Below are 16489 nucleotides of genomic sequence, written 5' to 3'. Positions count from 1 at the left end.
GTTTCCTCAGCTGATGGGGCTATAACACCATTCTCCCTCATGGGGCTGTTACCAAAAATAAATTCTGAAATGTACCTAAACTTACAGTGCTTACGTTATGGGTCAATGCCGGTTCCATAAACGATGCTATTATCAGTCACGTGGTCAAATGCGGAGCTGGGCCACAGGATCTGTAAGGTTGTGACCTGACCCAACGTTTCAGGTCTCCGAATCCTGAGACACAGAAATGCACCTGCGGTGACAATGGCCTAATCACAGGTGACTGTTATGCTGGAATCAATGACAGAAGCCACCCAGGGGCGCTAAGAACCTGCCCTTCTGATGCTTTGACACCTGGGCCCCTGACCTTGGCGGGACTGCCCTCCCCTCCCCAGAGTTACCAGATTCCCAGGGACAGTGAACACCCACTGGGCTCACTTTGCAAATGCAAATCAATCCATCCAGAGCCCTTGCCTGAGCACCTCTCTGACTGGGCTCTCACACTCTAGCCACATCCACTTGACCGGATCACCCAGGGATGGCACCAGGCAGCCAGGGACAGCCTGGGAAACCTGCAAACCAGCCAGTCCTAGTCCTGTCACCTGCCTCCCATTCCTTCTACAAACTGCAACAGGGGCTCCTGACCCTGGGGATCTGCTCCTCCCAGTATGCCCTCCCCAAGCCCTCTCTTGGGATCTATGAGCACAGCACAACCTGCCTGGGGAATTGTCTGTGGACCTGTGGCCTTGCCACACCCGAGTAATGCTAAAGCCTCTCTTTTAAACACCCTCTCCCCCAGGCGGTGGCAAGGGATGCAGGGTTGTGTCACCTCGGCTCACTGTCCACCTCCTGCACCACAGGGTGACACAGCTCTGTAGACGGTTGCAATGTGGAAGCCAGTGGGCGAGGAGCACACATTGGACAGGCAGACGGTACCTCCGTGAGGAGGAAACAGCCCCCGTTCCTGGACAGAGCACAGCATGGGGCACTGTGAGTGCAGTCCCAGCCTCTAACCACCCTGAGGATGAGTTTCCCATGAGCTCAGCCAGAGCTCAGAAATGAAGATGGGAAGGGAGAGGAAAGACAGGAGTGGGGAAGGGGGATGGTGAGAGAGAGAGATGAAAAAGTGAGAAACCGCTCCTGATGTCATTCTTAAGGATACAGTAAGCCTGCTGCCCACCTGCCCCTGTCCACTTTGAACCTGTGTTCTCTAAGCTGGTCTTCCCTAAGTCAGAGTCAATACCGACTTCTGGACATGAACAATGGAAAAGGGGCCCAGTGCTTTCTTTAGCAAAGGAAGTTGTCTAGTCTGGCCACCTACACAGGCCTAGATCAGGAATCACCAGCTCTGCACCTGCAGATGCTGTAAGCTCAGGATTCCCACAGCAGTGACTCCGGCACTGAGAATAAATAGAAGCTGCTCTCAGTAATAGAGCTGCATTATCTCTGATCCCTTCACTGGGAGGGATCCACTCTACATGGCCGTTCTCAAGGCTAAACTACTTCTCAGGGTGTGACAGAAGACCCCGCGCAGCACACACACTGAGCAGACCATCGAGTAAAACAGGGAGTTTCGCCTGGCTGGTGTGGCTCAGTAGAATCCAGGCAATCACTCTTTGAGTCCCAGTCAGGGCACATGCCCGGGTTGCGGGCTCCATCCCCAGTCGGGGGCGTGCAGGAGGCAGCCCATCAGTGACTCTCTCTCATCACTGATGTTTCTATCTCTCTCTCTTCCTCTCTCTGAAATCAATAAAAATATATTTTATTTTATTTTAAATATATCTGTATTGAGTTCAGAGAGAGGAAAGGAGAGGGAAAGAGAGAGATAGAAACATCAATTATGAGAGAGTCATTGATCGAGCCCACAACCCAGGCATGTGCCCTGATCGGGAATCGAACCCCGATCACCTGGATCCTAGGTCGACGCTCAACCACTGAGCCACGCCTGGCCGGGCAATAAAAATATATTTTAAAAAGCAACAACTCAGGGAGTTTACCCCCAGCTCTCACCCCCGACACAAAAATCCTACTGAAGTCTGGCCTCGAGTTTAAGCTCCCATGTCTGGTGGGTACCTGACAACCAGGTCCGACACCTATCACAACTGCCGCCTCACAGCCCTGGCCTTGCTGTGGACTTGGGTCAGCAGCCAGACCAGCGGAGCACCAGCAGACTTGGACTTGAGACTCTGCTCTGTCGCATCACTAACCTCTCTACACCTGGTTTCCTCTCCTAAAAGTAGATCTGACTTAACCTCTCTACACCTGGTTTCCTCTCCTGAAAGCAGATCTCCTGGTGGGCAGTTATAATCAGGAGAGTAGCCAGAATCACCTTGATGCCCGCAGCCCATCTTGGTAAAAGTCACGCTGCATTGGACTAATCGCGATGGTTTTCACTGCTGAAACCACGGTGCATCTCTCCCTCTGAAACACGTAATAGGCTGCGATATTGCCATAGAATAAGAGATGCATGTTTGCTCTTCCTCCTGGCTCCTGGCACAGGGCTCCTGAGACCCCTGGAATTTTATCTCTGGTGATGACTCATAATCAGCCCCTTTCCTCACCCCAGAGTTCACGCTGAGGGGGTGACTCCTGGGGGCCCCTACATGGTTTCAGGATGCAGACTGTTTGCCAGAAGAACAAACCACAGGATCAAAGGGCTGGAACTTCAGCCTCAACCCCCCCGACCACCTGGAGGGACAGGTGCTGAAAATTAGGTTAATCAGCAGTGGACAGTGATTTTAATCCACTGAGGCCACGGAACAGAAGGTCCCTAAAAACCCTGAAGGAAGTGAGGACAGCACCTGGTGGGTGATCACAGCAACCTGCTGGGTGACACCCACATCACCCCCACACTGTGTCCTGTGCGCCTCTTCTCTTGGCGGTTCTTAAGTTGTATCCTTTTGGAACTAAGGTCTTTACCTGTGGACTCTGCTAATCCAGGTATCAGAATTGATTTAAATTGCAGGACAGCCAGTTGGTGTCGACAGAGAACTAAAGAATTGCTCAGTCTGCCAAACCCACACATTTGGTGTCGCAAGTGTTAGGAGTAGAAAGAGACTAAGCTGACTGTGGACATCTTCATAACTTATTTACACATTAATCTAGTTCATGAAAATAAACTAGGAAAAGCAGTTGTTTGGTAATTAAAATGCAATGAGACGACAAACTGTCAACATCACATACATTCCCAAACAAATGGTTTCTTGAAGTTGTTGTTCAACAGTAGGAACTGCGCACAACTAAATACTCTCAGTATAGGTCACAGCACCGCACAGAGACCCCGGAGTTACTGCCGGGGTCCCTACACGAAGACGCTCCGCCCCGTTACTCACCATATCTCCCCTGCACACCTCAGCTCACTGGATGGTCAGCTCCTTCACAACCATTTTCCTCAACATCCCAGAATACGTCCTGTAAGATTTCCATCTTCACAACAAAGCACCACATTCAAGGAGACTTCTTAGGGATAAAGCAAAGGGTACGGGGCCACTTCTCCAAGTTCTCTCATGAGTTGTAACTCGACTTGGAAGACGCGAGTTAGAATATGCGAAGTGGTAACCATCTGGTGTAAGCGCCTGAGGGGACACCTGCCTGTGCACCTCGGAGCTCTGAGGCGTGGAAAGGCCTCCGTTCATATCAGTATGTTCATAAAGGGCTCTCTGCCCCGGGGCTTGTCCCTCTCTCAACTTTCCGCAGGTGATGAGAGAGGCTTACCCGGGGCCCTGGACCCACCTGGCACCAGCAGCAGGTGGTATCGGAACCATCTCAGAAGGTGGAAGCCTCACCTCTTGGGAAAAGCCTGTTCACAGCTTGAGTCGACTTCAGTGGCAGAGGTGAAACCAAGAGTAAAAGGGGCCTGAGCTAACTGGACACGCTCGATGATGCAACTACACTTTGTCTCATGGGTGTGAATGCTCAGCACACAATTATCTCCCGCGTAGTCAGTGTGTGTCCCTTTCTCTCTCATATTACCTCGAACCTGTTACCCACCTACAGTTTTCTGTTTCTCACTTGCTTTCTGAATTTCCCCCAGCAGTTCAGTTAGGGGATCTGTGATCTTCTGCAGGGTGGAGAGAGGCAGGAGGCCACAGGGTCTCAAAACTGACTGAAGGACCTTGTGCTTAGGGGAAAACCCTGTTTAAAATAAACATTTTATTTCACTTGTTTTATTTGTGAGGATAAACATGACTGTCTGAGCTGAGAACAGTCTGTGAAGTGGAAATCGATCATGTTCAAGGTCACATCTGGGGCTTGTTGAAGGGACAGACTCAAGCTTTTTCTACACTTGATCCTTTACTTTTCCCTGTAAAAATGCCAGGACAGGCTGCGTCCTGTGGCATCAAAGGTGAGGCCCACCTTGCTATTCTGTGGGTTAGGAAAGTGGTGTAGAAGGAGCCACAGACGTGCTCAAGGTCACAGGGGTCACGGGCAGGGCCAACTTCTGGCTGACTTTCCTCCCACCAACCAACAGCAGCTCCTTCTCTTTGTCCTGAGACTCCTAAGAAGCATCACTTGACAACAGGCAGAGTCAGTTTCCAAACCTTAGGGAGGCTCTGTGCCGCTGCCCCGGGAACAGAAGGCTCCACAGCAAGAGCTGGCCGTCGGCTGTGGTCGGAGACGTAAGCAGGAGGCTCTCGCTCCACACACGCCCGTCGCACGCCCTGGACTGTGGCACCCGCGGCCGAAGCCACTTACCCAGATCTGAAGCTTGATTCTCTTCTCGTTTCTGAGCACAGTCTTCACTTTGAAGTCGATGCCGACTGTGCTGACAAATGCAGACGTGAAGGAGTCATCCGCGTAGCGGAACAGGAAGGAGGTCTTGCCCACGCTGCTGTTGCCGATGATGAGCAGCTTGAACATGTAGTCGAAGTTCTGGTCGGAGGAGTCCTTCTGGCCACTCCGTGTGTCCTGGGCAGCGGCCATCTGGGGTGGAACAAAGAGGAGGGATCAGCCTGCCGTCGACAGGAAGCCAGCGCACGCTCATCGTGGGCCCTGCCACGAGCAGATGACAGCCACTCGAGACAGCGCAGCGTGCTCGGCTCCCGAAGCTGTATCCATGGCAACAGCTTGCTGCTGGGAGATGAGCAGCAGACCCAGCTGTGCTGGCGCCTGTCACCGCTCAGCACTCAGAGCCGATCAAAGCACCAAGGGACATCTATACGGGGGACATGAAAAGCAAAGACATGCGGACCGGCTGGGCAGGTGGGCTCGGAAACTTCACAGTCCCATCGATGGAGACACCACAGGGCCTGGCCGGCAGGGTGCTTCATCCTGAGGGTCTCAATCATGAGGGTCGCTCCTATTTTCTGGGCAAGCATACCCAGAGTGTGTCTCTATTCCATCTGTTAATGTGACAAAAAAAGACATCCAAACACAAATGGCCAATCAAAATAACGATGTCAGCAAATACAGTTGGTTCAAACAGCGAGCCAGGAGCTACTAATGTATTTAACCCTCCCAACTGCCCCATGAGGTGGGTGCCTTCAGTGTTTCCATATTAAAAGGAGAAATCTTCGGCTCAGCAATATCAGGTGATGTGCTCAGTTTCACACACTGACCTGTACCAGTGCAGTGTGGGGCCAGGGCCATGTTCCTGACCTCCACCCTGTCTCACAGCAAGGACAGGGACTTACACATGTGAAAGCCAACAAGGGGAATGCTTGCTGGGTGGCGCATCAATGAGGGACCCCCCCCCCCCAGATTCAAGCCTTGGCCCCACCCTACTGCTGTGGCACCTGACTTTGTTACTTTAAATTGACGCACCTCACTTCCCTCTCACACATGAAATGGAAAAATTATGGCCTCACTTGGAACACTTGTGAAAGCAGCGCTCGTGTAAAGCAGATCTGTACAGCTCCGAGCCCAGTGTGGAGAATGGTCTCTGTTGTGCGTTATGTGGATGTCGGTTTTTCTCTCATTTTTTGATGATCATTCTAATATCTACCAAAAATAATGCAGCATTACTTCTAAGTACCACTTGGCTAAATATAGAAAAGAGGCATTTAGAAGGGTGAGTCATGGTACTTTTACCTAACACCTTGTCTGATGCTATGAATTCTTCAGCAAATACTGTGCTGCCCAATAAGGCAGCCACTGGTCCATAGGCCTATTTATACTTAATTAAAATGGGAAAAAAGTAAGCATTCAGTTCTTCCATCCCACCTGTCACAGGTGGCCCATGTCACTGCACTGAGCAGGACAGGCACTGAGCACGGTCATGAAGGCAGAGTCCTAAGGACAGGGTTGGACTGCATGGCCTTTTTCATTTACCATAAAACCTGACTGACAGTCATGATTCCTGCCGGGGTGGCAGAGAGAAGCTCAGCAGACGGTGGAAAGCTAGACACAGAAGACAGTGCCAGCCTCTTCTGCCACAAAGATGCTGGTGCCAGGTGAGCATGCAGACAACAGGGACAGGAGAAGGGAGGTGGTGAGACAACGCATTCCCTTTCTACAAATACTCAGTGTGACAGGAGAACACAACACGTGATGAGAGTAAGAGCAAAATCAGTTTATAAAAATTTAAGAACAGTGAAAGTTCCGGTCCATTCCACACGTCCTTTGTATGCAGGAAATGTATTTGTACGTTTTACGTTGACTGGTGGTAGAGCGCGCGATAAAAACCACCTGCAAACAATGTGTTACGGGTGAGCCTCAGCATTTCTAAGTCCAGGTAACCACACTGCCATCGTCAGAAATCACAACCTGTGACAGCGTTTGCCAGAGGGAAACCTGGGCACTCAAATGGGCAGCACCAGCACTTTCCTTTCTGGTTCAGGAGTCCACCCAGCAGGACAGACCTCTCCCAACACAGGCCCCAGCCAAGGACAAAGGCAGGGCTGTAACTCTTGACCCTCAGTGTGAACGATGATGTCTTGCTCTGATGACTTCTGACACCCCAGAAAGCCAGACAGCTGTTTTGTTGGGCACATTCCTGCAGGCACTGTCCTTTCAACAATTAACAGTCACCCCTGCTAAGCTCAGCCAGGCCTGCAAGTGGCCTTTGTTAAGATCTTGTTACCACCTTTCATACGAACCAGCCGAGATCCTGGGCTCTGGACTGTCAGTGTTCAGTGAGGCACAGTCACATCAGAGAGACTACAGGCTCCCAGAGCTGCTCCCTACTCAGCCTCACAGCAGACCACATACAGCACCCACCACCCTGAGATGGTGATGCACCAAAGCCCCGTGGACCTCCAGGTTGCCTCAAAAAAAAAAGTGAATTCTCTGCTGATATTAACCAAGTCTTATTCCAAAATTAGACTGATTCTAAAACCTGCAGAAACAAAGACATCCTCACTGTGTAGACTTTTTGAATACAAATTGGAGATTTAGATGGAGAAAATCACAGTGGGCTTTCTCCAGGATGGGAATTGACTATGTTCAAGCCCATAGGCTGCTAATCCTGGTTGTACTGGAAGCAGAGATGGTGGGAGGCACAGAGGACTCTGGGGTAAGGGAAGTGGAGCTCTGGGGGTGGCAGCCCTGAGCCTCTGAAGGATTAATGAGAGAAGTTTGCTAACCACTATTCTGGAAGATTTTTTTTACCATTTCCTGATTTATATCCCCAATAAGGTTCACAGAGAGCCAAAGAGATGTGCGTTGGGGATGCATACATTTTATTAAACGTTCGAGAAATGAAATAAATCCTGGCTGAGAGGGTGGAGACGGAGACTGGTGCTGAGAACGGAGATGGAGCAACGCAACAGCAGCGTCAGACACGGGGATGCGAGTTCACTGACGCCTCTAAATACTAAGCCATGTGACATTTTCAACATTTTCATGGAAAAGTATAGCTAAAATCTGGACACATGAATAGGCATAAAGTAACCTCCCACAGAGCAAACTGAATTTCATGACAGATATAGAAAAGATGACTCTTTAAAATGCATTAATCTTGAATTAACTTCCAAAAAAAGGTATCTCCAGGGAAGTCCCACTCATCCTGAGTCCCTTCTCTGGCATCTGAGAAACAGAGGGACAGAAAGTTTATAAGCTGTGATGCAGCCCATTTCATTGCTACACAGCTGCAATGGCTATAAATTTCTTTATTAGATTTTGGTGAACTTTCCTCCTGTAGCTTCTGCCACGGGTTCTAGAATCTGCCTGGTGATTCCTCTCCCATCAGAGGGAACCCCAGGTGTCTGAGGGACCAATCACAGCCCCTAAGCTTTATTTCGTCCTGCTGGGGTGATCCTAGCTGCTAGGTTGATGGACTTCTCTACAGGTGTCGAAGCCAGTGTGTGGCTCCCACATTGGCAACAAGATTCCAGATGTTCCCCTGGTCAGTGCAGAGTAAAATGTGCTGTTATATCCTATCACACCTGACTTATTAGTCAAGCCTCCTGAAACATTCAGCACTCTTTCACATTAATTGTCATAAATATAGGTCTCCCCCATCCCCAGCCCACACTTGGGCAATTTATTTTTAATGGAAGTGTCAGTCTTCATATCGACCCTATTACATTTTCTTTTGTTTGATTTGCAATTTAGTTCAGATCTGATCATTTTGTCCATTCATCAAAAATATTAGTTATCCATTCCATATTTGTGTCATTGGATCAATATGAATATAATATAATAATTTAAGACCCCAATCAAAATGTTAATCAGATTGAAGACAAATAAAAATGAACTTTTTACCATTTTGAGTATATTCAGCTATGCATGAGACCTCTACAATATGTCACTAAGGAGTTGGGGCAAATCCTTAACCTCTGGAAGATGAGCTTTGCAAAGGGTCTACACACTGGATGCCCAGCTGCCCAGACAAGCCTAGTCCTGGGAAACAAGCCACCTCTGCCCTGGTGAGAGCCAGAGCCCGTGGAGGGCTGGTGGTAGGACTCGCTGTGAGCTCCCTGTCAGATGCAGGGAGGTCCACCCCAGTGAGAAGCAGGGACCGTGTCCTTGGAGCAGAACCGTGTCCTGCTCAGCTCAGCTCTGTGGAAGGTGCCTAACCTTCTCCATCAGTCATTTTCAAAATAACACACAATTATACTTTACTTCCCCTCACTCCACAAGAAAGCACCCAAAAGCCACAGGAGCTATGTCCACACTGAAACCACAAGATGAAGAGTGTCTCCTGCAAGAGTATCTCTTCCCGACAAGAAAATCAGAATTAACATAACAGACATAGCCAGTACTAATCATATAAGGGAAAATCTCTCTTAAAAATACCTAGTAAAATACCCTAAAAATTCCCACTCAGGGGAAAAAGTAAATTTTAATATTATTATATGTATTTCCCAAGAAATCGGCATCATTAAATATTTAAAAAATATTAAATATTATTTTTAAACATATAGCCCTCAAAATATGCCTCCAGAGATTTGCTATAAAGATTCCTTCCAATGGGGTGGAGGGGATCAATGGGGAAAAAAGGGGGGGGCATCTGTAATACTTTCAGCAATAAAGATAAATCTAAAAAAAAAAAAAAAAGATTCCCTCCAAGATTTGACTTTGGGTGGTAAACACATCAAAAGATACTAAAAGCATGAATATTCAAGCCACAGACTGGCAGAAAATATTTTTAAGTATATTTAAAGAACTAGTTTCAAAATTATAAAGCACTCCTGCAACTAAATAATAAAAAGACAGCCGCCAACATGGACAAGAGGCTAAACAGACACTTCACAAAGGAAGATATACTGATGGCCAGGGAACAGATGAAAATGTGCGAAACATCACCTGTCATCAAGAAAATGCGAGTTCGAACCACAGGGAGACACCACAAATGCCCGTGAGAGGGGCCAACGTTAGAAAGGCCACTGACACCACTGAGGCTGTGGAGCCACCGGGCACCCACAGGTTGCTGGTGGGAAGGTGAAGCGGGGCTGCCACTCTGGCTACAGGTGTCACCGTCCCTTATACGGTTAAACCTGCACTTGCCCTTTACACCAGCAATTCTACTTCTAGTCGTTTACCCAAGAGAAAAAAAACCATATTATTATAAAAGGCCAATATGATCATGCTGATAGCCTTCACCATAATAACCTCCAGTGGAAATTTCCTCAAGTCCATCAGCAGAACGGACTCAAAGAGCATGGCAGGTGGATACAACGGAATGAGGCGCATGGACGAAACGGGTGAGTTCCTGATAAACGCACCCTCAGGGGGTCCTCCATACGCTACTCTGAGCAGAGTAAGCCAGACTCGAGTCCACCCCGGATGCTGTGCAGGGTGCTGATGTCGCACGTTTCACACAACTACACGAGCTCCAGACTACAACTGAGTGAAAAAAGTTAAGACTTTATTGTGTCAGTGGATTAAGCGGAAAAAGAATATGAACGATGGAACTTTGGGGTTGGTAGGAAATGTTTGATATCTTTAGTGGTGTGTATTACAAAGGTGTATCCATTTATGAAGGTTCATCAAATTGTTCACTTAAGATGTTTGTATTTCAAATGTATATAAATATCTCGAAAAACTATAAATGAAGAAATGAAAAATGCTGAAAATCTATGTAATTCCAAAAAAATGTAAAAGATGTAATCTTCACAGGTCACAGTACCCTTGGTAATAAACTGGGACCCACTAAATGGTTCCTCCAGAAACTCTGAACCCAATTAATGAATGAAAAAGGGGAAATATTTAACCCATACATTTTTCAGGTGGTACAACTGTTTATACTCAGTAAGCTCAGTGTCCCTGATGCAGGAAAACCCATCCCTTGGCATAAAAGTCTCGTTCCTTCCTGGATTATCATGGCGAGGAAAGAAATGTCTGGCTCTAACATAAGCTTAAAATGGCAGAGAAACTGTGGCTATGCATTTAATAAACCACAACTCCTTGGACTGAAAATGTGGAAATGGAAAATCATTTTTACACCCCAGAGGTTTATTTTTGCTCCGGGTTAGAGCCCCCTCTATCCTCCATGTTCCTTATAGAAGAAAGGTGGGTACTTCAGAAATTCACTCAAATGTTGGAGGAAAGACACTCGTGCTCTCCAGGACCAGCCGTGGTCTTCCCTGTTTCTGTGACGAATGGGAGCTAAATTTCCATATGAAGATAAAGGGATCATCACTGAGGATGGGCGTTGTCAGACATTCAACAGTAATGAAATGCAAGAAAGCCATGTACTTTTCCTGGTCAAATGAAACAGTGACATTTAGACGTTACTTCCTTTAAGTCGTTTTTCTATATAGCATGACTATTTAATATCGATTATGGTTTTCACCTCACGTCATCTTCCGCCTACATCTATATTCTTTCTTCAGTCCTCCTCATTTTTAGCCAAACAAGCTCTTTTTATTTTTAATTTTTGGCACTCTGCTTCATGCATCAGGTGTATGTTTTTCTTTGAAGTTTCCCAAATAGTCAGAAGGCTGAGCACTTATGAAATGACCCAAAAAGCTTGTGGATAACAAAACTGAAGACTAAGCATTTAATAAGACAATGGATTCAACGTTGGTTCTGCAAGAGAGTCAAATCCAGGAAACAGAAAGCAAGCCCATTTTTAAAACACTGGCCCTTCTGAAATGTTTGGTCTGCTTTACATAAGTTTGTTTTATAAAAAGGAGATAGAGACAATTTTTCTTTCTTCTGAACCAAATGAATGGATCGATTTACATCAATGGTGCGCTCACTCTGCATGACATCTTCTGTGAGTTCTTGGGGAGCCCAAAATCACAAAAGAAAGAACATGGGCTTTCTAGACAGGGATCTGTCAGCATCTTGAACCTGCCCTGTTGGGAAAGTTCTTTATTCTTAATAAGCTTGTTTTCTTTTTTGTTAATCCTCATGTGAGGATATTTTTTCCATTGGTTTTTAAAGAGAGTGGAAGGGGGAAGAGAGAGAGGGAGAAACATCAATGTGAGAGAGACACATCAATCGATTGCCTCCTACAGGCGCCCTGGAGCCAGGATCAAACTGACAACCCAGGTACCTGCCCTTGACCAAGAATCAAACTCAAGACCTTTCAGTGAGCAGACAGATGCTCTACCAGTGAGCCACACCGGCCAGGGCTAAGCTCCAGTTATCTTCACTGTAGTTGGAACAGTAGCCCAGCCAGCATGGCTCAGTGGTTGAGCATCGACTCAGGAACCAGGAGGTGATGGTTTGATGCCACGTCAGGGCACATGCCTGGGCTGCAGCCTTGATCCCCAGTGGGGGGCGTGCAGGAGGCAGCCGATCCATGACTCTTATCACTGATGTTTCCCTCTCTCCTTCTCCCTTCCTCTCTCTGAAATCAATAAAAATACATTAAAAAAAAAAAAAGAAACAGTGCCCTCTAGGACTGTTTTATATTTTACACACACACAGAGGAGATCTGAATCCAAGGCACAGTGCTTGGCACAGACAAAGCACTAACTGAACTGGAATTTGTTCAGTCTGGTTCCTGAATCAAATGACAGCTTGTCTGTCAGTCTTTCCCTCATGTAATGAGCACTGCTCTTGCCCATTTAATTCGGCCTCGGGCCGGATGGACGCACTGAAATAGAAGGCACAAAATGATCATCTCCTGCATTGCAATTCTAACCCATCACTTGGAATACTTACCAAATGCTATTCCTGGTTATGTAGTTACAAAGGAAATACAGATATCAAATGTTATCACTGCATATTATTTCAATAGTCACTAAAAATACAATTATCTGTTGCTTTGCATCAACTCAGAGAGCAGTATTTTTTAAAATATGCCTATATCAGAAACAACTACCTTGAGCCCTGGCTGGCTTTCTCAGTGGTTAGAGCACAGGCTCTCAGACTGAAGGGTCCCGGGTTTGATTCCAGCCAAGGGCACGCACCTCGGCTGCAGGCTAGGTTCCCGGCCTCGACAGGGCACGTGTGGGAGGCAACCAATTGATGTGTCTCTCACATTGGTGTCTGTCTGTCTCTCTCTCCCTCCCACTCTCTGTGAAAAGTAATGGAAAAAATATCCTCAGGTGAGGAATAAAAAAACAACAAACGAAAACAAAAAACTACCTTGAATGGAAGACCTAGAGACACATCAAATGCTTTTTAAAACACATCATCTAATTTTTCAAAGGCTTCTTTAAGAAAATAAGCAAGTAAATTAGGAAATCAACAATTAAACAGCTCGTTGTTTCACATCAGCAAGTGAACTAAATATTTTTAATTGGGGAAAAGAATCTCGTAGGATAATGCAACTGTAAGATGAGGTTTTGCTTGTTGCTCACTGTCCCTAAGTAAAATTTGGGAGCATATATTTAAAATAATGATGTACTTCATTCAGTCTTTAAATGGAAGAAAAAAGAAATGTCGACTGTTTATCTTGTTGCATTTTCATAAATCAAATCTCCCTGAATGTGATGATGCTTGAAAGTACGAAGCTGAGACATCAACTGCCAGGTGAGAAATACAAAGCGTGTTTATAGGTTTTATACTTCCCATCACTCTATGTTTGAAAAGCTGATTATAACCAAGACTGCATCACCAAAACAGCTTACTTGTTAAACTGAATGACTGAATGTGCTTCAAGTAAGTATACTACAGAAAATAGTCCTTGATCTCTGAAAATGTACATGTCATTCATGATAGCTTTTGGGCATTTACATTTTTAAATCTCAAAAATCTAGTCCAATGAATAAAGTACACCATAAATATGAAAATAACTCCATCCATGAGCAAATTAATTTTGTTACCTATTTTATATTAATTCTTCATTAAAGTGCCTACTACGTAGTTGATATGAAACAATTTAAAATATTTCCTAAGGTGTTGATTTCATTTTAGTAGCAGTTTAATGACCCTCTGAAGATTCTAAGCAACTCTTGTATGAAAATAAAAATCAAGATGCAGTGAGGTTAATTTTTTTTTAATACAGCTTTATTGATTTTGGAGAGAGGAAGGAAGAGGGAGAGAGAGATAGAAACATCAATGATGAGAGAGTCATTGATCGGCTGCCTCCCGCACACCCCTGACTGGGGATCGAGCCCGCAACCCGGGTATGTGCCCTGACCGGGAACTGAACCTCGATCTCCTGGATCCTAGGTCGATGCTCAACCACTGAGCCATGTCGGCCAGGTGAGGTTAATTTTTTAGTAATTTGTTTTGATAGAAACACTTCAGTGCATATATGGGGTTGACTTAATACTAGCAACCCACTTTTAAAACCTACTGTCAATGTTTAGTTGTAATCAAATACGACTAATTTAGCCAGTTGGCTGCTGGCAGTATCTCCAGTAATGGAAATTATCATGAGCCAATATATCTTTATTGCAGCAGCCTGTACCTTTACTGTCTGTCCAGACTGTTTTCACATCAGGTTTATAATGAAAAGCCAAGTCACGGAAAACACACAATGGGGCCCCTGTTCTCAGGAACAAATCAGATTTTCAATAACCCACAAGGTAATGTGAGGGCTCCCACTGTGTAACCCTTCATCAAACAGACTCTACAGATTTGCTTTCATCAATCGTCCAATTGGTGTGCACTTACATAACCAGCAAAATAGATCAAAAGTAAATAGAGGCATATGGTTAAAGTCCTTGATTCATGAGGAAAATCACTGGAAAGCGTTTAAGCAAGAATTAAGGTTAAATATTTATACTGCTGGATTTGGCAGCAGAGGTGGGTGAGCCCGTGCCCTGCGCACCCCTTGCATGGGCACCTTTCTGCTGCGCACGGCTGTGTGCTGTTCAGGGAACACTGGCAGACCCCTAGCCTTCGCTCGTCTTGACTTCAAAACAGAATTTGATCACAATGCCCAGGCACCGAAGTCCTGGGAGGCCAAACGCACAGCAATGGGCCCACAGCTCAGTGGAGCTCAGGGCAGGGATGAATTAGCTGGGTCACGGGTGAAGGGCAGGGATGAACTGGTTGGGTGAGAGGTGAAGGGCAGGGATGAACTGGTTGGGTGAGAGGTGAAGGGCAGGGATGACTGGCCGGGTCAGAGGTGAAGGGCAGGGATGAACTGGCCGGGTCAGAGGTGAAGGGCAGGGATGACTGGCCGGGTCAGAGGTGAAGGGCAGGGATGAACTGGCCGGGTCAGAGGTGAAGGGCAGGGATGACTGGCCGGGTCAGAGGTGAAGGGCAGGGATGACTGGCCGGGTCAGAGGTGAAGGGCAGGGATGACTGGCCGGGTCAGAGGTGAAGGGCAGGGATGACGGGGCAGGTCACAGGTGAAGGGCAGGGATGACTGGCCGGGTCACAGGTGAAGGGCAGGGATGACGGGGCAGGTCAGAGGTGAAGGGCAGGGATGACTGGCCGGGTCAGAGGTGAAGGGCAGGGATGACTGGCCGGGTCAGAGGTGAAGGGCAGGGATGAACTGGCCGGGTCAGAGGTGAAGGGCAGGGATGACTGGCCGGGTCAGAGGTGAAGGGCAGGGATGACTGGCCGGGTCAGAGGTGAAGGGCAGGGATGAACTGGCCGGGTCAGAGGTGAAGGGCAGGGATGACTGGCCGGGTCAGAGGTGAAGGGCAGGGATGACTGGCCGGGTCAGAGGTGAAGGGCAGGGATGACGGGGCAGGTCAGAGGTGAAGGGCAGGGATGAACTGGCCGGGTCAGAGGTGAAGGGCAGGGATGACTGGCCGGGTCAGAGGTGAAGGGCAGGGATGACTGGCCGGGTCAGAGGTGAAGGGCAGGGATGATCTGGCTGGGTCAGAGGTGAAGGGCAGGGATGACTGGCCGGGTCAGAGGTGAAGGGCTCCTGGGTGCGCCAAGCCCTCCGGTTCGCCCCGGGCGAGGACGCTGTCCGGGCTCTGACCCAGGACGGGGCAGTGGGGACTGGACCACCGCTTTCCCTTCCGGCTCGTGGCCGGGCGCTGGGTCTGTCCCGACCCCAGGACAGCTGGACCCGCCGCCCGAAGCCCGTGCGCGCGCACCGCGGTCACAGACCCAGGGACCTGGGTGACACACGACCCAGCGCCCGGCGCGGCGGCTCCCGGGCGCGCCCCCGTCCCTGCGGAGCCGGGTGGACGACAAGTGCGGGTCCTCAGGCCACCGCGCGGGACCATCTTCCGCGGACCAAGTCGGAGCCGGCTCCTCGCGGCGGCCGCGGGGACCGAGGGCGCCAGCACCCCTGGGGGCCCTCCCGGGCCGCGCGCTCCGCACAGACCTACCTGCACCGGGGCTTCGTGTCTCATTGTTCTCGCGCGGGCCTCGCGCTCGGGGACGACGGCGCCGGCCGGGCACGCGCTCCCCGCTCCGCACCCGCGGGTTCGCTGACCCGCCGGATATCAGCACCGGCGCTGTCCCCTCCTGGGGCGCATGCGCGCTCTGGCTGGCGCTCGCGCTCCTGGGAGTTGTAGTCTGCACCCCGGGCGCGTCCTGCGAGCCCGCGAGCCGCGAACTACAACTCCCGGCGACCCCGCGGGCAGACCGCCGCCCCGCCGGCGGCGCCCGGCCGCGGCTTCCCCGCTGCTGGGAAGGCTCCCAGCCTCGGCGCCCGTCCCTGCCCGGGTGCAGGCGACCGGGACCCCGGCTCGGCCTTGGCTGCAGATTTCTAGTTTCCACCTGTCGCCTTCCGAAGCTACACCATGATTTCCCGGCTGGGAAACGCGCTGCCCGGAGCTAATGACCAATTCAAACGCCACCTGCGCGGCGTTCC

At 48.8% G+C, this 16489-nt stretch overlaps 1 protein-coding gene across 1 annotated transcript in view; it reads right to left on the bottom strand.

Annotated features, from left to right (window-relative positions):
* RAB3C (RAB3C, member RAS oncogene family) overlaps positions 1–16137 on the bottom strand; it is a 67619-nt gene extending 51482 nt beyond the window's left edge. Inside the window, exons 1-2 of the mRNA XM_081131924.1 lie at positions 16002–16137; positions 4675–4902 (exon numbers count right to left, since the gene is read on the bottom strand). Coding sequence (XP_080988050.1) covers positions 4675–4902; positions 16002–16025 — 252 coding nt within the window. The 5' untranslated portion in view covers positions 16026–16137. The remainder of the gene's footprint in view (positions 1–4674; positions 4903–16001) is intronic.
* Between the last annotated feature and the right edge of the window lie 352 nt (positions 16138–16489).

This window comes from Miniopterus schreibersii (assembly GCF_964146895.1).
Source record: "Miniopterus schreibersii genome assembly, chromosome: 3".
In the NCBI taxonomy this organism is placed as follows: domain Eukaryota; kingdom Metazoa; phylum Chordata; class Mammalia; order Chiroptera; family Miniopteridae; genus Miniopterus; species Miniopterus schreibersii.
Note: the sequence above shows the minus strand (reverse complement) of the source record. Positions and strands in the feature narration are given on the sequence as shown.